General features: G+C 37.3%; 1 protein-coding gene across 10 annotated transcripts in view; it reads right to left on the bottom strand.

Moving 5' to 3' along the window:
- The window catches only part of CEP126 (centrosomal protein 126), a 116,953-nt gene that overhangs the window by 74,292 nt on the left and 18,702 nt on the right, over positions 1 to 23,959 (bottom strand). For all 10 annotated transcript variants that reach the window (XM_060303951.1, XM_060303953.1, XM_060303955.1 and 7 more), the window contains exon 3: positions 5,808 to 5,953. In XM_060303951.1, coding sequence (XP_060159934.1) covers positions 5,808 to 5,953 — 146 coding nt within the window. The remainder of the gene's footprint in view (positions 1 to 5,807; positions 5,954 to 23,959) is intronic.

Here is a 23,959-nt window from a genome sequence, read left to right as displayed (position 1 = left end):
TTAAACAGGAATATTTCTGATGGTCCAATACCAGAAGGCACGTAAATTTTGTCTCTGGAATGTGACTGTGTAAGTCTGAGTGAACCTTTCATATAAAGTGTAGTCAAAGCACCTAAAAGGACACAGAACTGGGACTTTATTGAGCTTAGCGAACAAGTAGTACCAATCGTTTTTTGTCTGCTTTGCTAAAAAATGTTTAGTTGTGCTAGACTATAGTCTGAGACTTTGCTTTTATTAACACTCACCACTTACTGTCTATCAAAGAGAACTTAAAAACTACCTTTAAAACTAAGGTAGTTTTACAAACAGTTTACAAACACCCATTACTCTTTCTTGTTGCTGTTGTCTAATGACCTTCTAGTCACTACCTCATACTCACTGATGAAAATTTAAGTTTACATTTTTTGTGTACTTATGGTGTATTCGGGCTTTATTATTTCATTTAAACCACTAGGCTCCTCCTTCCAGTTCTTTTGCTCTAATATTCTAACTCCAACATTCTCTGACTCCAAAAATTTTCTGACCTCATCGGAACTCCCAATCCCTTTTTCGAAGCAAGGGGAAGCATCAGCTATCATGCACATAGGGTGAACCTTTGGTTTAACTCTCATAATCTGGGAATAAACTAAACCAATAGACAATTAAATAAACAGTTATTTATCATAGCTTTGTTGTTGCTCTTCACTCATGGCATTACATTTTCTTAAAATTTTAATCTAATATTTTGTACAGGTAATATATTCATGTTCAGAAATCAAAAAAATAAAATACACATTTGGAAGTCTTGCTCTTATTGGTCATTTGTGTATTCTATCACTGTTTATGCGAATACAAACATACATAAGTATATATTCTATTTTAAAAAGTTGAAGTATAGTTCATTTACAACACTATATTAGTTTCAGGTGTACAACACAGATATTCAATATTTTTATAGATTATACTCCATTTAACATTATTAAAAAATAATGGCTATATTTCCCTGTGCTGTACAGTATATCCTTGCTGCTTGTCTATTTTATACATAGTAGTTTGTGTCTTTTAACCCAGCAGTCCCCAACCTTTTTGGCACCAGGGACTGGTTTTGTGGAAGACAATTTTTCCACAGATGGGGTTGGGGGGTATGGTTCAGGCAGTAATGCGAGTGATGGGGAGCAATGGGGAGTGGCAGATGAAGCTTCACTCACTTGCCCACTGCTCACCTCCTCCTGTGCGGCCCTGTTCCTAACAGGCTACAGACCAGTAGTGGTCCACGGTCCAGGGGTTGGGGACCCCTGTTTTAACCCATACCCCTATTTGTTCCACCCTTTCACCCTCCACACTGGTAACCACTAGTTTGTTCTTTGTATCTGTAAGGTTATTTCTGTTTTTAAATATACATTCATTTGTTTTCTTTTTTTGATTTTGCATAAGTGATAACAGAGCTTGTCTTTCTCTGACTTATTGCAATAAGGATAATACTCTATAGGTCCATCCACATTGTTGCAAATGGCAGAATTTCATTCTTTTTTGCGGCTAATATTCCATTGTATATATTTTCCCTAATTCAGTTAGAATTCTTATTACTATTGCTTTGAGTTCTTTATCTGGTAAATTATTTCTGTTTCATTATTTGTTTTTTTCTCTTGCTCTTTCAATGGAGACAAATTCTTCTGTCTTCTCATTTTGCTTAACAGTCTCTGTCTCTATGAAATTAGGTGAAACAGCTACCTATTGCTGTCTTGAAGGGGTGTCCTTATGTGGGAGCATCCCTATACAGCCTGTGTGTCCAGTGGTTTTGGTGGGAGGGCTGGATTTGACATGAACACAAGTCATGTATTTCCTCAGGGTGTGCTGGCAGCTATCACTTTGGAAGGATGTGGGGCTGAAGAAGGGGGTGGGGGAGGGCCAGAGCCAGGAGTGAGCTGGGGCTTCCTCTCTGCTCAGGGACTGTCACCGCCTTATTGGGGCCAGGGTCGGGTCCCAAGTTGCTGGAGCAGAAGCCCAGAAGGGTTGGGTCTGAGCTAGCTCTGTTCCATTTAAGTGTGAGCTTCCCCTCTCCCAGCACCAGCACTCTTGCCCCTGACGTAAGCAGTGCTGAAACAAGAGGGGCCAGTGTGAGCTCTTGGTGTGTGACCAGGTGCAGGCTGCAACAGTTTGGCCACATACAGAGTTTGGGCTGCTTTTGATGTGCTGCCTGTGCAAGTGTCCATAATGGCTGCCCTCACCCAAAGGATACCACTTTGGTTCTGAATTGCCTCTGTGTCTCATGGCTGAGCTGTTTCTTTGGTTGTGGCAGCCCTAGTTCCAGTGTGGAGCTGTGACATGAAGTAAGCAGGGATTGAGCATTCACTTGGCTCAGGCTGCGGTGTGCTCCAGAGCAGTTTCAGGAAACCAGTCAGCCACCTGCGCAGTTTCAATATGCCTCTCTGCCCTCTTTTGGGAGTAAGCAAGTGTGCGTGTCCTCCCCCCAAACTCGAGTACAGGCTTCCCACAGCCCTCCTGTTAGTCCCACCAGCCCTCCAACCAGCCTAGGGGCTCATCTTCCCTGTGTTGGAGCCCAGGACTGGGGCGCCCAATATGTGGCTGGAACAGAATCACTCACTCCCCAGGGAGGATTTCTGCCTGTGTAATCTCCCTTTTCCTCTGAGTACCCTTCCTGGAGCACAGGTCCCAACCTGATCGCTTCTCTTTCTTTCCTACCCTATTCCATGTGGATCTTTCTTTCAGCCTTGGCTGCACAGGAGTCTTTCTACCAGTTTCCAGTGAGAACTGTTTCACATGTAGATGTATTTTTGATGTGTTTGTTGGGGGAGGTGAGTTCTATGTCCTCCTACTCCACCATCTTGATCTCCTCCCTTAATATATATTCTAATTTCCCTCTTGTCTTACACAGAAGGTAGAATATTATGTATACTGATATGAATCTATGCAATTTGGGGGGCTTCATTAAGAAAAAATACTGCAAAACTACTAATATAAAATTAGATGTAGAGGCCATGACAGTGAAACTGAAACCTTATTGGCTTTATGGTAAATCTATCTCTGCTGGAGTTTGTTCCATATAAGTCCATAAAGAATTTCCCAGTTTTTTAATAGCTGCATTATATTCCATTGAGTGAATGTGTACGTCATTTGTTTTTACTAAAACTCCTCACTTTCTGTACGTAGGCCCTTGGGTAGTCAGCACCCCCTCTGGGGCAAATGATACTCATGAGTGGTGAGTACTCTGAGGCATTTAATACAACTGACCACATCCGCTTTCTTAAAACTAACTTTTCTTTTGCCTCTTATAACAATTTTCTTTTTTTGCTTTTGTTTCCCATTCTACTTTCTTGATAACTACTTTTCAAAATCCATTTTTAGTTTTCATTTCTCTACTTATAATAAATGCTACTGTGCACTAAGGTTCTATTTTAGGCCCTATCTTCAGTCTGCATCTATATCCAATATTTACCTTACCTTTCCACGTGGCTTCCTTTACCAACTATATATCTATTCATCAGTGACTCTTAAATGTAATTTCTATTCCATATCTTTTTCTTAAGTTTCAGATACATATTTCTAGTTGATTTGATTTCCCTATTTGCATGAGTCATGGGAAGCTCAAAATCAATGCATTTAAAACTTAATAATCTTTATCTCTAACCTGATTCTTCTTCTTTACTTGCAACCTTGATTAATATCATCATCCACCAAAATAATTGATTCATTAACCAAGTCCTTACTGAGTGCTAAAAATTTGTGAGGCTATGCGCTAGTTCCTAGGGGCACTGTTCTCCTAGTCTTTCTTCCAGCCATCTTGATAAATTAGTAACTGAATCTATTGATTATATCTCTTGAATATATTACCTCCTGTCTCTATATCCAGTGCAGTGCTTTAATTTAGCAGCTTAACACTTCTTGCCACAAATACTGAAATAGTCTACTACTAGTCTACCTACTTTAATATGTCTCTACTTCAATTCACCTTCCATGTTGTATGGATAATTATCTTTCCAACAAATCTAATTTTAGCACAGACTCTTAGTTTCCTACCTAATATCCATTTTCCCTTTGTTCCTTGGTGACACACCCTATATTGTTAGGGGTGGCAATACAGCCACATAAAAAAAAAAAAACAACTATATTTTCCAGTCTCCCTTGCAGATGGAGTTGCCAATTAGATATAAGCAGATAGATGGGGGCTTCTATGAAAACAATTTAAAGGGAGCTCAGAGGTATACCCTTCTGTCCTTTCCATTTCTTCCTTCTTCCTGTCTACAACACTGACATTATGTCTGGAGCTTCAGCTGCTACCATATGAACATGAGGGTAAAGCTATGTAAATCACATACTGAGGGCAGCTGAGCTGAGAGACAGAAGGAGTCTGTGTTCCCAGTGACTTTGCATAATCATCAAACCAGCTCCTGACTGCCGAACTGAGGACTTCATATTACACTAGAGAAAAATAAACCCCTATGATGTTTAAGATATTATTATTTTTAGCAGTGTTACTAGCTGCCCTTACTTTCAGTAAGATCTTTTATTGACCCAGTTAACTGGCTTCTTTCCAGTTAAAAAACTTTAAGTGGACTGCATATTGGATAAAGACAAAATTCCTAGCATGGGATACAAAGTTCTTAGAGAATTGTTCTAACTCATTTTTCTAGCCTTATATCCATTTTTTTCCCCATCCTATGCTTTGGATACACTTTGTATTTGCAATGTATAATTTACTTGTAAAAGCTGTTCCTTATGTCTGGGATGTTTTTAAATTGTCTCTTTGCTTGGCAAAATGCTTATTCTTTAAGATTCAAAATTTTCCAGGGATGATATCCCTCATATCCCTGTATAAGTTTAGTGTTCTTTCCTCTGTGCTCTCATAGTACTTTACACATTCTGCTACCATAGCAATTATATTTATTGACATTAATTGTTTATATCACTCTCATCTCCAAAATAAACTGTGAGGTCTTTAATGGTAGAGTACAATTAGATTTCTCTGTATCTCAGCATCTCAGCTTAGCCCAGGGCTGTGTACAATGGAGCACAACATATGTTTGCTGAATACATAAAGGTTCTGCTTCTCCTATTTTTTTGAAGCTTTGACATTTTGTTGCTAATTCTGTGTTACTATGTAAGGCATAAAAAAATATAGATGTGATATTGAAGAATCAAACATAATCATTTAAAAATTCTGAATTGGTTTCAGTCTTAGATTGTTGGATTATGTCACTCTGTACTTTTGTTTTATTTTGCCAGTCTCTCAAATATGAATTTGAGCAAAAATGTGGACAAAATGCCAAAATGAATCTGACATTAATTTACTAAACCTAACGACTTCTCTGCCGGTCCAGTGGTTAAGACTTCATGCTTCCACTGCAGGGGGCACGGGCTTGATCCCTGGTCAGGGAATTAAGATTCCACATGCCGTGTGGTGCAGCCAAAAAAAAAAAAAAAAAAAAAAGGATATGTGTATATATATATATATGTATACGTATATAAATTTACTAAACCTAAATGCTAAATTTTCTTTTTATGTTAAGCTATTTATTAAATCAGTTTTAAAAAGACAAAACACTGTAAGCCAGTATTAAGTAGAATCAAACTTGTGTGCTTTCCAAATTTACAAATAGCGCCAACAAAATATTAATTCTCCAAATTAAACCTATATCAAATTGCAATTTTTCATTTCATTTCACTTTAGTCCTGTTATTCAAAAGGCATAGTAGCCTTTTTAGTCTGAATTTCCACTTTGTTTCTTAATTTATTTTATTGTCTACTCAAGCTGAATGTGATTATAACTTTCATTTTTTGTTTTTATATTGTTCTAGAAATTAAGGCACCTGTTCTCTTCCGCTGTGAAAGAGGAATATGGGCCCGCTGGAATTTTTCAGTAACTTCTTCAAACTTTTTTTTTCGTTGTTGAAGTATTTGTTCTCTGATTTGGTGTTCTCTTTCTTCTTGTTGTTTTCGTTTCTCTTCAAAAGCTCTGTATTTAAAACACAAGGTAGACAACAGAACTGACAATAAGTTTATAAAATCGCAACACAGAAAATAGTTCCAAAACAATACATTTATTATATGAGTGTTTTCATATTTCAAAAGTTTAATTACTTAGAAAAAACAAGTTTTAAATAAAAAAAAAGGCCCTTTGCTAAGAATTTAAATACCTTTGCAAATAGTAATTTCAGAACCTTATCTAGGTCTTTTGCAACTAAGAGAAGGCCTTTAATGAAGCTCTTTCTAATTTTGGGCAGGCCTGCACACACGTCCCCCTTCCACTTCCCAAGCCCTGCTGTGGAAAAAGTCTTTTCTAAAAAGCTACACTATTTTCTATAATGTGAAGAACTAACTCATTGGTAAAAAAATCAGTCTTGCAAATTATGGAGTAACCAGGAAAATATTGTATATTTCTCTTTTTCTTTTAGCCAAAAGTTCAAAATTGGCAGTCATGTTGAGTCTGAACTGTGCTAAAAATCTGGACAATTTACATAAAAATCTTGATTCTCGACTTCTCTTGAAAATATGAAAGATTTGGCAACCCTGGACTCTTATTCACACATGGTTATAAACACCTGCCCATAATTCTTACCATCTCTATTTTTCTTAACTTTCCTGTTTCATTTATTTCTGATTGTCCCTAGGCATTTGAGTTTATATTCAAAGAATTAATTTCAAAGAATTAATTATGTTCATAAGAATGTGTGTGTTTGAGTGATTCAATAATTATCTTCTGGATAATGAGAAAAATGAAGAAGCAAGTTTACAACTCACTGGTAGAGAAACCTCCAAGTACCTCTTTGGAATACATGGGGTTGGGAGGTGGTTGGTAAGAACTCTTTAAATTTTTCAGTGCCATAGGTTACTATTAACCATCCTTCCAAAGACCTCCACTGGCTGGAGCATTATTCTAGTTTAATAACTCAGATTTTAGGAACTATAATTCTGGGCAGTAGGGCCATAGATCTTCAAGTGGTTCAATCTCTGTGGTAGGTATGAGGTAGTGGTGTGGTGCCACAGGTGGGAGAGGATATTTTTACTTCTCAAAACAATATCCTTCAAGAATTACCCCAGAATCCATCAGTGGGTACTTGAACCGGCCCTGCTGTCCCAGGAGTGCACGGAAACCTTTCACTACTAGGAAATCCACCAGTGGCTTCCAGGACCAGCCAGGTGTCCTGGGAGTGTGTGGATAACGCCTCCCACTAGGAAATTTGCTAGTGGGTGCCAGGACTTTCCATGGTGTCCCAGGAGGGTGCAGATAGTTCCCTGCACTAGGAAATTCACCCAGAGGAGGGGCTGAAACCACAGCTGAGCCCCAGGGGCTATGTGACTAAGAAATAAGAGCTTAAATCTCTCCTCGTGGCTGCACAAACTGTGGACTTACACCTCGGTTGACAGCTTCCTAAATTCAGTGTCTGCGAAACATCTGAAAGGACAAGTGCTCTTGCATCTGGGATGGGTTTGGCTTTACCAGCTGTGGGCTCTGTGGGCATGTACATGTGGGAGTAGGGCCAGACCGAGTTTGAGCTGCCTCCATAGTCCCCACAGTGGGTCCAGGTGCATGATTACTGCAGTACTGGGACCTAACCTCAGTAGACCTGCACTGGTGGCTGGGTGAAAAGAATGTCCGAGAGTTACCAGGGCCAATTACCAGCATACCCACAGTTAAGGTGGGACTGAGAGCAGTGCCAACAACAGATACTTTCTGACCCCACACAGTGGGTGAAAGGGGACACAACAGAGCATATACACAGGTGAACAGCTCTAAAGGAGGAAAACTCAGTGGCTTCTCTCCTAGTGGGAATGCTCCAATTCTTCCTACCTTGCACCATAGATCAGAATCACAGTGAAGAAACAGATCTGGGGGCCTCTACTCCAACAACTAGGGAGCAGACTCCACCCCTGACAGGGCAGTGACAACCACAGAGCAAAGGGGAGCCCCTGCTCAATATCTAGGGCAATATCTGATCACCACAACACAAATCAAAGCCCCTATCAAGGGGATAACAGCACAAGCCTCTGGACCAACCTCTCCCAACAGGGGGCAGACACCAGAAACAAGAGGAACTACAACACTGTAGCCTGCAGAAAGGAGACCACAAACACAGAAAGTTAGACAAAATGAGATGACAGAAAAATAAGTTACAGATGAAGGAGCAAGGTAAAAATAGACAAGACCAAATAAATGAAGAGGAAATAGGCAATCTACCTGAAAAAGAATTCAGAGTAATGATAGTAAAGATGATGCAAGATCTAAGAAATAGAATACAAGCATAAATCGAGAAAAGACAAGAAATGTTTAACAAGGACCTAGAAGAACTAAAGAACAAATAAACAGAGATGAACAATACAATAACTTAAATGAAACGTACACTAGAAGGAATCAATAGCAGAATAACTGACACAGAAGAATGGATACATGTGCTGGAATATAGAATGGTGGAAATAACTGCCACAGAACAAAATAAAGAAAAAAGAATGAAAAGAAATGAGGGCAATCTCAGAACTTCTGGGGCAACATTAAACGTGGCAATATTTGAATTATAGGGGTCCTTGAAGAAGAAGAAAAAGAGAAAGGGTCTGAGAAAATATGTGAAGAGATTATAGTCCAAAACTTTCTTAACATGGGAAAAGAAAGAGTCACCCAGGTCCAGGAAGCCCAGAGAGTCCCATACAGGATAAATCCAAGGAGGAACACACCAAGACACATATTAATCAAACTAACAAAAACTAAACACAAAGAAAAAATATTAAAAGCAGCAAGGGAAATGGAACAAATAACACACAGGGTAATCCCCATAAGGTTAACAGCTGATCTTTCAGCAGACACTCTGCAGGCCAGAAGGCAGTGGCAGGATATATTTAAAGTGATGAAAGGGAAAAACCTACAACCAAGATTAGTCTACCCGGCAAGGATCTCATTCAGATTCTACAGAGACATCAAAAGCTTTACAGACAAGCAAACGTTAAGAGAATTCAGCATGACAAAACCAGCTTTACAATAAATGCTAATGGAACTTCTCTAGGCAAGGAACACAAGAGAAGGAAAAGACCTACAAAAACACACCCAAAACAATTAAGAAAATGGGAATAGGAACACACACATTGATAATTACCTTAAATGTAAATGGATTAAATGCTCCAACCAAAAGACACAGACTGGCTGAATGGATACAAAAACTGGACCCATATATATGCTGTCTACAAGAGACCCACTTCAGACCTAGGGACACATACAGACTGAAACTGAGGGGTTGGAAAAAGATATTCTATGCAAATGGAAATCAAAAGAAAGCTGGAGTAGCAATACTCACATCAGATAAAATAGACCTTAAAATAAAGACTGTTGCAAGAGACTAGGAAGGACACTACATAATGATCAAGGGATCAATCCAAGAAGAAAACATAACAATTGTAAATATATATGCACTCAACATAGGTGCTCCACAATATATAAGGCAAATGTAACAGCCATAAAAGGGGAAATTGACAGTAACATAATAATAGTGGGGGACTTTAATACCCCACTTACAGCAATGGACAGATCATTCAGACAGAAAATTAATAAGGAAACACAAGCCTTAAATGACACATTAGACCAGGTAGACTTAATTGATATTTATAGGACATTCCATCCAAAAGCAACAGAATACACTTTCTTCTCAAATGTACATAGAAATTCTTCAGGATGGATCATATGGTCAGTCAAAAATAAAGCCTCGGTAAATTTAAGAAAACTGAAATCATATCAAGCGTCTTTTCCAACCACAACGCTATAGACTAGAAATCAATTATAGAAAATACACCATAAAAAATACAAACACTTGGAGGCTAAACAATATGTTACTAAATAAACAATGGCTCACTGAAGAAATCAAAGAGAAAATTTTAAAAAGTACCTGGAGACAAATGACAATCCAAAACCTACGGGACTCAGCAAAAGTAGTTCTAAGAGGGAAATTTATACCAATACAATCCCAGCTCAAGAAACAAGAAAAATCTCAAATAAACAACTTAACCTTACACCTAAATCAATTAGAGAAAGAACAAACAGAACCCAAAGTTAGCAGAACAAAAGAAATCATAAAGATCAGACTAGAAATAAATGAAATAGAGGTGAAGAAAATAGAAAAGATCAATAAAACTAAAGCTGGTTCTTTGAAAAGATAAACAAAATTGATAAACCTTTAGCCAGACTCATCAAGAAAAAAAGGGAGTGGAATCAAATCAAGAAAACTAGAAATGAAAAAGGAGAAGTTACAACTGACACCACAGAAATACAAAGGATCATAAGAGACTACTACAAGCAACTACATGGCGAAACATGGTCAACCTGGAACAAATGGACAACTTCTTAGAAAGGTACAACCTTCCAAGACTGAACCAGGAAGAAACAGAAAATATGAACAGACAAATCACAAGTAATGAAATTGAAACTATGATAAAAAATCTTCCAACAATCAAAAGTCCAGGACCAGATAGCTTCACAGGCGAATTCGATCAAATGTTTAGAGAAGAGCTAACACCTATTCTTCTAAAACTCTTCCAAAAATTTGCAGAGGAAGAAAAACTCCCAAACTCATTCTATGAGGTCCCCATCACCCTGATACCAAAACCAGACAGATTGGAAGAATCAATATTGTGAAAATGACTATACTACCCAAAGCAATCTACAGATTCAATGCAATCCCTATCTAATTACCAATGGCATTTTTCACAGAATTAGAACAAAAAATTTTATAATTTGTATGAAAACACAGAATACCCCTAATAGCCAAAGTAATCTTGAGAAAGAAAAACAGAGCTGGAGGAATCTGGCTCCCTGACTTCACACTATACTACAAAGCTACAGCCACCAAAACAGTATGATACTGGTTCAAAAACAGAAATATAGATCAGTGGAACAGGATAGAAACCCTAGAGGTAAACCCACACACTTATGGTCACCTAATCTATGACAAAGGAGGGAAGAATATACAATGGAGAAAAGACAGTCTCTTCAATAAGTGGTGCTGGGAAAACTGGACAACTACATGTAAAAGAATGAAATTAGAACACTCCCTAACACCATACACAAAAATAAACTCCAAATGGATTAAAGACCTAAATGTAAGGCCAGATACCATAAAACTCTTAGAGGAAAACATAGGCAGAACACTTTCTGACATAAATCACAGCAAGATATTTTGACCCACTTCTTATAGAGTAATGAAAATAAAAACAAAAATAAACAAATGGAACCTAATTAAACTTAAAAGCTTTTGCATGACAAAGGAAACCACAAACAAAACGAAAAAACAACCCTCAGAATGGGAGAAAATATTTGCAAATGAAGCAACTGACAAGGGATTAATCTCCAAAATATACTAACAGCTCATGCAGCTCAATTAAAAAAAAAAAAAATCAAAAAATAGGCGGAAGATCTAACTAGACATTTCTCCAAAGAAGACATACAGATGGTTAATAAACACATGAAAAGATGCTCAACATCACTAATTATTAGAGAAACGCAGGTCAAAACTACAATGAGGTATCACCTCACACTGGTCAGAATGGTCATCATCAAAAAGCCTACAAATAACAAATGCTGGAGAGGGTGTGGAGAAAAGGGAACCCTCCTACATTGTTGGTGGGAATGTAAATTGGTACAGCTATTATGAACAGTATGGCAGTTCCTTAAAAAACTAAAAATAGAGCTACCATATGATCCTGCAATCCCACTCTGGGGCATATGTCCAGAGAAAACATGATTTGAAAAGTTATATGCACCCCAATGTTCATTGCAGCACTATTTACAATAGCCAAGACATGGAAGCAAGCTAAATGTTCATCAACAGAGGAATGGATAAAGAAGATGTGGTGCAAATATACAATGGAATATTACTCAGCCATAAAAAGAATGAAATAATGCCATTTGCAGCAGCATGGACGGACCTAGAGATTATCATACTAAGTGAAGTAAGCCAGACAGATAAAGACAAATATCATATATATCACTTATATGTGGAATCTTCAAAAATGGTACAAATGAACTTATTTACAAAACAGAAACAGACTCACAGACTTAGTAAACAAACTTATGTTTACTAAAGGGGAAAGGTGCAGGGGAGGGATAAATTAGGAGTTTGGGTTTAACACAAACACTACTATATATAAGACAGATAATCAACAAGGACCTACTGCATAACACAGGGAACTCTATTCAACATTCTGTAACATCTGCTATGGGAAAAGAATCTGAAAAAGAATGGATATATGTTTATAATGGATTCACTTTGCTGTAGACCTGAATCTATCACATCATTGTAGATAAACTATACTCTAATATAAAAGTTAAATTAAAAAAATTTCTATATTAAACATATATTACTTGCATGATTTAAAAAAATCTTAAAGGTAGTTACAGAAAAAAGACACATTACATATAGGGGAGCAACAATATGAATGACAGCTAATTCTCAGTGAGAAACATGAAGGTCAGAAGGCAAGAGAGTGGCATTTTTATAGTGCTAAAAGAAAATAGCTCTTAACTCAGAATTGTGTATTCAGTGCAACTCTCTTTCAAAAATGAAAGCAAACTAAAGTTATCTTCAGATAAACAAAAGCTGAGAGTGTTTGTTGCCAGATGTCCTCCACTACAAGAAATGCCAAAGGAAGTTCTTCAGGCTAAAGGGAAATTACACCAGATGGAAACATGGATCTCCACAAAGGAATGAAGAACACTGGAAAAATAAATTTGTGGGTAAATGGAAAACAGTATGTTAATTCTCTCTTCTCTAACTGTTAAAAAGACTACTGAGGGTTTAATACAAAAAAATACAACATTGTATTTTGGGTTTATAACATGTAAAGATGTAAAAGAAATGACAATAATAGCACAAACGATGCCAGAGTTGGGGTGGGGTAGACAGAATTATAATGTTAAAAGATCCTCATATTTTATGTGAAATGATCCAATATTAACTCTAAATAGTTAAGAATGGATTTTGTAATTCCTAGAGGTGCCACTGAATAAAGGAAAATTGAAAAAAAATTTTTTTTACTAAGCCAAAGTAAGACAGGGAAGGAGGAAAAGACAAACAGTAGAAAAAATACAGAATTAATAGAAAACGAAGTTAAATGATAGACCTAAATCAAACCATTTCAATAATTATTAAATGGAAATGGATGAAACACTCCATTTAAAAGGCAGAGTCTTGGTTTTGGGAGATAATTCTCTATGAATATTTCATGTTTCCACACAGTCCGGGTCCTCTGTGTGAAGGCATTTACAGCCCAGTTCAAAATGTTTGTATAAGGAGACACTCCAGGATAGTAAAGCTTAGAGAGGTTTCTCTTCCTGGAGACAACCTGGGGTAGTAAAGATAGAGATCTCTCCTTGCTTACATTCCAGAGTAAAGATAGGATGCCTCTCTCTCCCTCTCTGGAGGGGAGGATGGGCAGTAGCCATGCATAAGATCAGTTTCCCAATTCTGTGGTTCCGACTCTGTAATGAACCCCACTGCATGTATAACTGCTGTCTGGCCTTCAGTACACTGCCCTTTGGGGACTGGGGGTTGGGGAATTGACACAAGATATTGCTTTGGCTACTGCTTTTCCTGTGGAAACTCTTTGTCTTTGAATTAGGGGATTTATGTTTATGATATGAAGAAATTGTATCCAGAATACATTAAAAAACTTACAAGAAGAAAATGACAACCCAATTAAAAAATGAACAAAATATTAGAAGAGAAACTTCACAAAAACCATACAGGAATGGCTAGTCAAGGAAGTGCAAAATATAACCATTTAAAACCTATTATATGGCTAAAATGAAACAGATTGGATTGGAAGGTTATAAAAGCCACTGGGGCTCATGTACATTGCTGGTGGGTGTGTAAATGGTTAGCCCTTTTGTAAAACTGTTTCACAGCTTCATATATGGATAAACACACACATACCCTAAGACCCAGCAATTCTACTTTTAGGTATTTATTGGGAGAAATGAAACACACGTCCACAAAAAAATTTTCTTAATTATTGATTCTTTCATGTGAATTATCTTTCAGTCAGCAGCTTTATTAATAGTCATAAATTGAAAAAACATAATGTCCATCAATAGGAAAATGGATAAACAAATTATGGTATTTTCTTACAATGTAATGTCACTCAGCAATAAAAAAGAATGAACTACTGATATATGTAATGACATGGATGACTCTCAACATTAAGAAAAAGAAGCCAGAAACAAAAGTGCAAAAACAGGCAAAACGAATTCTGATGACAGAAATCAGAGCAGTGGTTGTTATAAAGGTAGAAATTAACTACAAGAGATTTGAGGGTATATGCAAGGGAATGATAATGACAGATCATGGAGTGAGAAGCTCAGTTTGAATAAAAGTGCAGATATGAGGCATGGAATGAACAGAAAATGGGTGATAGGATAAGTGGACTGGGGTGTAGTCTTAGAATTGCTGAATTCAGAGTACTAGGAGGAGGTGATATGGAAAGATAGGAGGTATAGATTAGAGACTGAGATGCTTGAAATTTAGGTTTTGGAGGTGGAGGAGTAATTGGTAATAGCTGAGGTGAGGTGCCATTGACTGGGTGAAGTTCAAGAAAATAACAGGTCACCAGGTTGGATGGGTGGTCTAGGCAAATATTAAAATTACAAAGAACAATCACTGTAATAGTGGTAGGGAGACAAAAAGAGCCAGGTGCTAAAACTTTCAAGGGATGACATAGAGGTTCTATAAGTGGCTACAATCAGAGAGGAAGTGGTGAGCAACATAGTTTGATGGGATTTGCTTCAGAAGAACTGGGGAATTTTAAAGAAAAGAGAGAGAAATTATTAGAAGTGATAATGAGTAGCAATAATGATTCCTTATACCTCATCCTCAACAATTTTTATATTGTTCCACAGTGGCCCTGTTCTCTGGGATAAAACATATATAGATAGTAATAATAATTTCACACAGCCCTTTCTTGGACCATAGGAAATAAAGCCTGTGATAGACTGAATCAAATTAAACCAGAGATGGAATGTGATCAAAAAGCAGACGTTTCCACTCCTAAACTAACAGGCCCAATAATAAAAAGTTTTGATAAGCAATTGTAGTGATGATTACTGTAGTTCCTTCGTTATTCAGTTAATGACTAGTTACTGATTTTCTTTTATGCTAATAAGTGCCAGGCACTGTGGTAAATGCTGTGGGAATAGAAGGATCTGGTGATAAAAATGAGAAAGACAGCTTCTCTACCATTGTAGAATGCAGAGTTGGAAGAGTATGTTGCTGCATCCCATTAACCCTGGGATTAGCATTTTTCACAGAAGAAGCATGGTCTGTCTTGGCAACAGAAAAACATTTTTTTTGATAAATAAAAAGTATATATATTAAAGGTTTACAACATATTTTGATATATATGTATACATTATGAAATGATTACAACAAGCAAAATAATTAACATATCGATCACCTCTCATAGTTACTTCTTTTGTGTGTGTGGTGAGATCACTTGAGCTCTACTCTCTTAGCAAATTTCCAATATATAATACATTATTACTAACTACAGTCACTGTGCATTAGATTTCCAGAACTTACTCATCTTATAAATGAAAGTCTGTATCCTTTAATCAATATCTTTCCTTTTAGCCCACACCCTCCCACCAGCCTCCATAAACCACAATTCCACTCTGTTACTATGAAGTCAACTTTTTTTTTTAGAGTCTACATATAAGTGAAAGATCATGTAATACTTGTCTTTCTGTGTCTGGCTTATTTCACTTAGTATAATGTCCTCCAGATTCATTCATGTTGTTGCAAATGACAGGATTTCCTTTTTTTTTAAGGCTGAGTAATATTCCATGGTATATATATTCCACATTTTCTTTATCCATTCATCCATTAACAGACTTTTAGATTGTGTATTGTGAATAATGTGCCTTACAAACATTAAAAGGGTCTATTTAACATGTACAATTTGCCTCATGAAAGATGTAGACCACCTTGGCTCAAAGCGAGACACCTCATAAAATGATGGCCATATACTAAACTGTTTGTTCTGGTTTCCTGGGAATTTAGAGCTATGACATATAATTTTCTTCTGTTGGAAATATTCTTAAGAAGAGAACAAATAACCACCATTGCAATAACTTTCTTTAACAATAGAACCCAAGCTGTAGTAATTAAGAGTAACTGAGGGGGAGACCTTCAAGATGGTGGAAGAGTAAGACGTGGAGATGACCTTCCTCTCCAGAAATACATCAGAAATACATCTACATTTGGAACAACTCCTACAGAACACCTACTGAATGCTGGCAGAAGACCTCAGACTTCCCAAAAGGCAAGAAACTCCCCACATACCTGGGTAGGGAAAAAGAAAAAAGAAAAAACAGAGACAAAAGAATAGGTACAGGACCTGCACTTCTGGGAGGGAGCTGTGAAGGAGGAAATGTTTCCACACACTAGGAAGGCCCTTCACTGGTGGAGACGGCATGTGGTCGGGGGGAAGCTTCAGAGCCATGGAGGACAGCACAGCAACAGGGGTGCAGATGGCAAAGCACAGAGATTCCCGCACAGAGGATCAATGCTGACCAGCACTCACCAGCCCGAGAGGCTTGTCTACTCACGCACCGGGACTGGAGGGGGTTGGGAGCTAAGGCTCTGGCTTCAGAGTTCAGATCCCGGGGACAGGACTGGGGTTGGCTGTGTGAACACAGCCTGAAGGGGGCTAGTGTGCCACAGCTAGCTGGAGGGAGTCCAGGAAAAAGTCTGGAACTGCCTAAGAGGCAAGAGACCATTGTTTTGGGGTGTGCAAGGAGAGGGGATTCAGAGCACCTCCTAAATGAGCTCCAGAGATGGGTGCAAGCTGTGGCTATCAGCACAGACACCAGAGATGGGCATGAAATGCTAAGGCTGCTGCTGCAGCCACCAAGAAGCCTGTGTGCAAGCACAGGTCACTATCCACAACTCCCCTCCCGGGAGCCTGGCAAACCCACCACTGCCAGGGTCCCATGAACCAAGGACAACTTTGCCGGGAGAACACACAGCACACCTCAGGCTGTTGCAACATCACGCCAGCCTCTGCCACCGCAGGCTTGCCCTGCATTCTGTACCCCTCCCTCTCCCTGGCCTGAGTGAGCCAGAGCCCCCTAATAAGATGCTCCTTTAACCCCATCCTGTCTGAGGGAAGAACACATGCCCCCAGGCGACCTACATGCAGTGGCAGGGCCAAATGCAAAGCTGAACCCCAGGAGCTGTGCGAACAAAGAAGAGAAAGGAAAATTTCTCTCAGCAGCCTCAGGAGCAGTGGATTAAATGTCAACAATCAACTTGATGTACCCTGCATCTCTGGAATACCTGAATAGACAACAAATCATCCAAAAATTGAGGTGTTGGACTTTGGGAGCAACAGTAGACTTGGGGTTTGCTTTCTGTATCTAATTTGTTTCTGGTTTTATGTTTATCTCAGTTTAGTATTTAGAGTTTATTATCATTGGTAGATTTGTTTATTGATTTGGTTGCTCTTTTCCTTTTTTTAAAAATATATACATATATATATTTTTCCTTTTTCTCTTTTTGTGAGTGTGTATGTGTATGCTTCTTTGTGTGATTTTGTCTGTATAGCTTTGCCTTTACAATTTGTCCCAAGGTTCTGTCTGTCTTTTATTAAATTACTTTTAAATATTTAAAAATTTTTAATATATTTTTAAAATTTTAATAACTTTATTTTGTTGTCTTTTTTTCTTTCTTTGTTTGTTTCTCCCATTTCTTCTGAGCCATGTGGTTGACAGGGTCTTGGTGCTCTGGCTGGGTGTCAGGCCTATGCCTCTGAGGTGGGAGAGCCAAGTTCAGGACATTGGTCCACCAGAGACCTCCCACTTCCCCATAATATCAAGTGGCAAAAGAAGCTCTCCCAGAGATCTCCATCTCAAGGCTAAGACCCAGCTTACACAACCCAATGAAACAACCTTACCCACTGGGGGCAGACACCAAAAACAACGGAACTACAAACTTTCAGCCTGAGAAAAGGAGACCCCAAACACAATAAGTTAAGCAAAATAAGAAGACAGAGAAACACACAGCAGATGAAGGAGCAAGGTAGAAACCCACTAGACCAAACAAAGGAAGAGGAAATAGGCGGTCTACCTGAAAAAGAATTCAGAGTAATGATAGTAAAGCTGATCCAAAATCTTGGAAATAGAATGGAGAAAATACAAGAAACGTTTAACAAGGACCTAGAAGAACTAAAGAGTAAACAAACAATGATGAACAACAAAATAAATTGAAATTAAAAATTCTCTACAAGGAACCAATAGCACAATAACTGAGGCAGAAGAACAGATAAGTGACCAGGAAGATAAAATTGTGGAAATAACTACCAGAGAGCAGGATAAAGATAAAAGAATGAAAAGAATTGAGGACAGTCTCAGAGACCTCTGGGACAACATTAAATGCAGCAACATTCAAATTATAGGGTTCCCAGAAGAAGAAGACAAAAAGAAAGGGACTGAGAAATATTTGAAGAGATTATAGTTGAAAACTCCACTAATAAGGGAGAAGAAATAGTCAATCAAGTCCAGGAATCCCAGAGAGTCCCATAGAGGATAAATCCAAGAAGAAACATGCCAAGACACATATTAATCAAAACATCAAAAATTAAATACAAAGAAAAAGTATTAAAAGCAGCAAGGGACAAACAACAAATAACATACAAGGGAATCCCCATCAGGCTCACAGCTGATATTTCAGCAGAAACTCTGCAAGCCAGAAAGGAGTGGCAGGACATATTTAAAGGGATGAAAAGGAAAAACCTACAATCAAGATTACTCTACCTGGCAAGGATGTCTTTCAGATTCGATGGAGAAATCAAAACCTATACAGACAAGCAAGCTATGAGAATTCAGCACCACAAAACCAGCTTTACCACAAATTCTAAAGGAACTTCTCTAGGCAGGAAACTCAGGAGTAGGAAAATACCTACAATAACAAAACCCCCATAAATTAATAAAATAGTAATAGGAACATACATATTGATAATTACCTTAAATGTAAATGGATTAAATACTCCAGCAAAAAGACATAGACTGGCTGAATGGGTACAAAGACAAGACCCTTATATATGCTGTCTACAAGAGTCCCACTTCAGACCTAGGGACACATACAGACTGAAAGTGAGGGGATGGAAAAAGATATTACATGCAAATGGAAATCAAAAGAAAGCTGGAGTAGCAATTCTGATATCAGACAAAAATAGACTTTAAAATAAAGACTATTACAAGAGACAAAGAAGGACACTACATAATGATCAAGGGATCAATCAAAGAAGAAGATATAACAAGTGTAAATATTTATGCACTCAACATAGGAGCACCTCAATACATAAGGCAAATGCTAACACCCATAAAAGGGGAAATTGACAGTAACACAGTCATAGTAGGGGACTTTAACACTGCACTTTCACCAATGGACAGATCATCCAAAATGAAAATAAATAAGGAAACACAAACTTTAAATGATACATTAAACAAGATGGATGTAATTGATATTTATAGGACATACCATCCCAAAACAACAGAATACACTTTCTTCTCAAGTGCTTATGGAACATTCTCCAGGTCAGATCATATCCTGGGTCACAAATCAAGCCTTGGTAAATTTAAGAAAATTGAAATCATATCAAGTGTCTTTTCTGACCACCACACTATGAGACTAGATATCAGTTACAGGAAAAAATCTGTAAAAAATACAAACACATGGAGGCTAAACAATACACTATTAAGTAACCAAGAGATCACTGAAGAAACCAAAGGGGTGATCAAAAAATACCTAGAAACAAATGACAATGAAAACATGACAACCCAAAAACCCATGGGATGCAGCAAAAGCAGTTCTAAGATGGAAGTTTAGAGCAATACAATCCTACCTGAAGAAATCAGAAACATCTCAAATAACCTAATCTTGCACCTAAAGCAATTAGAGAAAGAAGAATAACAAAAACCCCCAAAGTTAGCAGAAGAAAAGAAATCATAAAGATCAGATCAGAAATAAATGAAAAAGAAAAGAAGGAAACAAGAGCAAAGATCAATAAAACTAAAAGCTGGTTCTTTGAGAAGATAAACAAAATTGATAAACCATTAGCCAGACTCATCAAGAAAAAAAGGGAGCAGACTCAAATCAACAGAACTAGAAATGAAAAAGAACAACTGACAGTGCAGAAATACAAAGGATCATGGGAGATTACTACAAGCAACTACATGCCAATAAAATGGACAACGTGGAAGAAATGGACAAATTCGTAGAAAAGCACAACCTTCTGAGACTGAACCAGGAAGAAATAGAAACTATAAACAGACCAATCACAAGCACTGAAGTTGAAACTGTGATTAAAATTCTTCTAACAAACAAAACTGCAGGACCAGATGGCTTCACAGGCGAATTCGATCAAACATTTAGAGAAGAGTTAACATCGATCGTTTTGAAACTTTTCCAAAATATAGCAGAGGGAGGAACACTCCCAAACTCATTCTATGAGGCCACCATCACCCTGATACCAAAACCAGACAAAGATGTCACAAAGAAAGAAGACTACAGGCCAGTATGCCTGATGAACATAGATGCAAAAATCCTCAATAAAATACTAGCAAACGGAATCCAACAGCACATTTAAAGTATGATACACCATGATCAAGTGGGGTTTATCCCAGGAATGCAAGGATTCTTCAATATAGGCAAATCAATCAGTGTAATAAAACATATTAACAAACTGAAGGAGAAAAACCATATGGTCATCTGAATAGATGCAGAAAAAGCTTTCAACAATATTCAACACCCATTTATGATAGAAACCCACCAGAAATTAGGCATAGAGGGAAGTTACCTCAATATAATAAAGGCCATATATGACAAACCCACAGCCAATATAGTTCTTAATGGTGAAAAACTTCAACCATTTCCTCTAACATCAGGAACAAGACAAAGTTGTCCACTCTCACCACTATTATTAAACAAAGTTTTGGAAGTTTTAGCCACAGCAATCAGAGAAGAAAAAGAAATAAAAGGAATCCAAATCGGAAAAGAAGTAAAGCTGTCACTGTTTGCAGATGACATGATACTATATATAGAGAATCCTAAAGATGCTACCAGAAAACTACTAGAGATAATCAATGAATTTGGTAAAGTAGCAGGATACAAAATTAATGCACATAAATCTCTTGCATTCCTATACACTAATGATGAAAAATCTGAAAGCAAAATTAAGGAAACACTCCCATTTACCATTGCAACAAAAACAATAAAATACCTAGGAATAAACCTACCTAAGGAGGTGAAAGACCTCTATGCAGAAAACTATAAGACACTCATGAAAGAAATTAAAGATGATACAAACAGATGGAGAGATATACGACATCCTTGGATTGGAAGAATCAATATTGTGAAAATGACTATACTACCCAAAGCAATCTACAGATTCAATGCAATCCCTATTAAATTACAAACGACATTTTTTACAGAACTAGAACAAAACATTTCACAATTTGTATGGAAACTCGAAAGACCCTGAATAACCAAAGCAATCTTGAGAAAGATAAATGGAGCTGGAGGAAATCAAGCTCCCTGACTTCAGACTATACTAGAAAGCTACAGTAATCAAGACAGTATGGTACTGGCACAAAAACAGAAATATATCAATGGAACAGGTTAGAAAGCCGAGAGATAAGCCCATGCACATATGGCCACCTTATTTTTCATAAAGGAGGCAAGAATATAAAATGGAAAAAAGACAGCCTCTTCAATAAGTGGGGCTGGGAAAATTGGACAGCTACCTATAAAAGAGTGAAATTAGAACACTCCCTAACACCATACACAAAAATAAACTCAAAATGGATTAAAGACCAAAATGTAAGGCCACACAGTATAAAACTCTTAGAGGAAAACATAGGCAGAACACTCTATGACATAAATCACAGCAAGATTCTTTTTGACCCACCTCCTAGAAAAATGGAAACAAAAATGAAAATAAACGAATGGGATCTAATGAAACTTAAAAGCTTTTGCACAGCAAAGGAAACCATAAACAAGATGAGAAGACAACCCTCAGAATGGGAGAAAATATTTGCAAATGAAGAAACTGACAAAGGATTAATCTCCAAAATTTACAAGCAGCTCATGCAGCGCAATATCAATAAAACAAGCAACCCAATCCAAAAATGGGCAGAAGACCTAAATAGCCATTTCTCCAAAGAAGACATACAGATGGCCAACAAACACATGAAAAGATGCTAAACATCACTAATTATGAGAAAAATGCAAATGAAAAGTACAGTGAGGTATCACCTCTCACCAGTCAGAATGGCCAACATCAAAAAATCTACAAACAATAAATGCTGGAGAGGGTGTGGAGAAAAGGGAACCCTCTTGCACTGTTGGTGGGAATGTAAATTGATACAGGCACTATGGAGAACAGTATGGAGTTTCCTTAGAAAACTAAAAATAGAAGTACCATATGACCCAGCAATCCCACTACTGTGCATATAGGCAGAGAAACCCATAATTCAGAAACAGTCATGTACCATAATGTTCATTGTAATTCTATTTACAATAGCTAGGACATGGAAGCAACCTATGTGTCCATCAACAGATGAATGAATAAAGAAGAGGTGGCACATATATACAATGGAATATTACTCAGCCATTAAAAGAAACGAAATTGAGTTTTTTGTAGTGAGATGGATGGACCTATAGTCTGTCATACAGAGTGAAGTAAGTCAGAAAGAGAAAAATACCGTATGCTAACACATATATATGGAATCTAAAAAAAAAGGTTCTCAAGAAGCTAGGGGCAGGACAGGAGTAAAGACGCAGACGTAGAGAATGGACTTGAGGACACGGGTAGGGGGAAGGGTAAACTGGGACGAAGTGAGAGATTGGTATGGACATATATACACTACCAAATGTAAAATAGATAGCTAGTGGGAAGCAGCTGCATAGTACAGGAGGATCAGCTCGGTGCTTTCTGACCACCTAGAAGGGTGGGATAGGGAGGGAGGGAGGGAAATGCAAGAGGGAGGGGATATGGAGATATATGTATATGCATAGCTGATTCACTTTGTTATAAAGCAGAAACTAACACACCATTGTAAAGCAATTATACTCCAATAAAGATGTTAATAAAAAGAAGAAAGAGTAACTGAGGTCACAAGGGACACCACTAGAACTGGAGACCAGCCACTTGTGATGTATTTCTTTTTCCTGTTTGGAACCATAATTCAGACTTATGTAAATATAACTTTCTAGAGACATGATCACATTTAAGTTTAAAACTCAGCACTATTTTAGATAGATAGAAACTAAAGACATTTAAAATAGGATAAAATATTATTCTTTTAAATTAAAAAATGCAATTGGAGAAATATAGTTTTTAAAAATAAAGAATAACATTTTAAACAAACAATAATGTCAACATCCTATAAGAAATAAAACAACTGAAGAATATACTGTCAGTTTTCACTGCTTGGCAAAGAAACACATATGTCCCAGTGGTTATTAATCCTGTACTTGCCAAGACTTAAACTTATTTGAAATCCCCCAATCTATGTTGAATATCATATTTCCAACTTATTGTCTGTCACTTTGCTGGAAAAGAAAACAAATAAAAAATTAAAAATGACCCTTAACAGACTATTGGAATGGAAAATACCCAAACAACAAAGATCCATATTCTGATTTAACACAGAGAATTAGTAATGTACATACTACAAAGGCAAAATATAATAGCACCTCATTTCTCTAAAAGCTGAGGTGTCAGCCAAAATAAACATGTCAATATCAATTAACTGAAGCCCATAAATTTTAATCATAAGAGTCTCTTAGGTCCTTATTCACATGAATTCTTATTGGATTCAGTTCCAACAAAATCCTTTGTTTACTTAGGTAATAATGTATTAGAAATATAAAAGAAGAAAGGTGAGGGAACTTCTAGAAAGAGAAAGACTAAAATCAAAAAGGAATAA

The sequence above is a fragment of the Globicephala melas genome, chromosome 8 (genome assembly GCF_963455315.2).
Source record: "Globicephala melas chromosome 8, mGloMel1.2, whole genome shotgun sequence".
Lineage (NCBI taxonomy): Eukaryota > Metazoa > Chordata > Mammalia > Artiodactyla > Delphinidae > Globicephala > Globicephala melas.
This window is presented reverse-complemented; position numbering and strand designations above follow the sequence as displayed.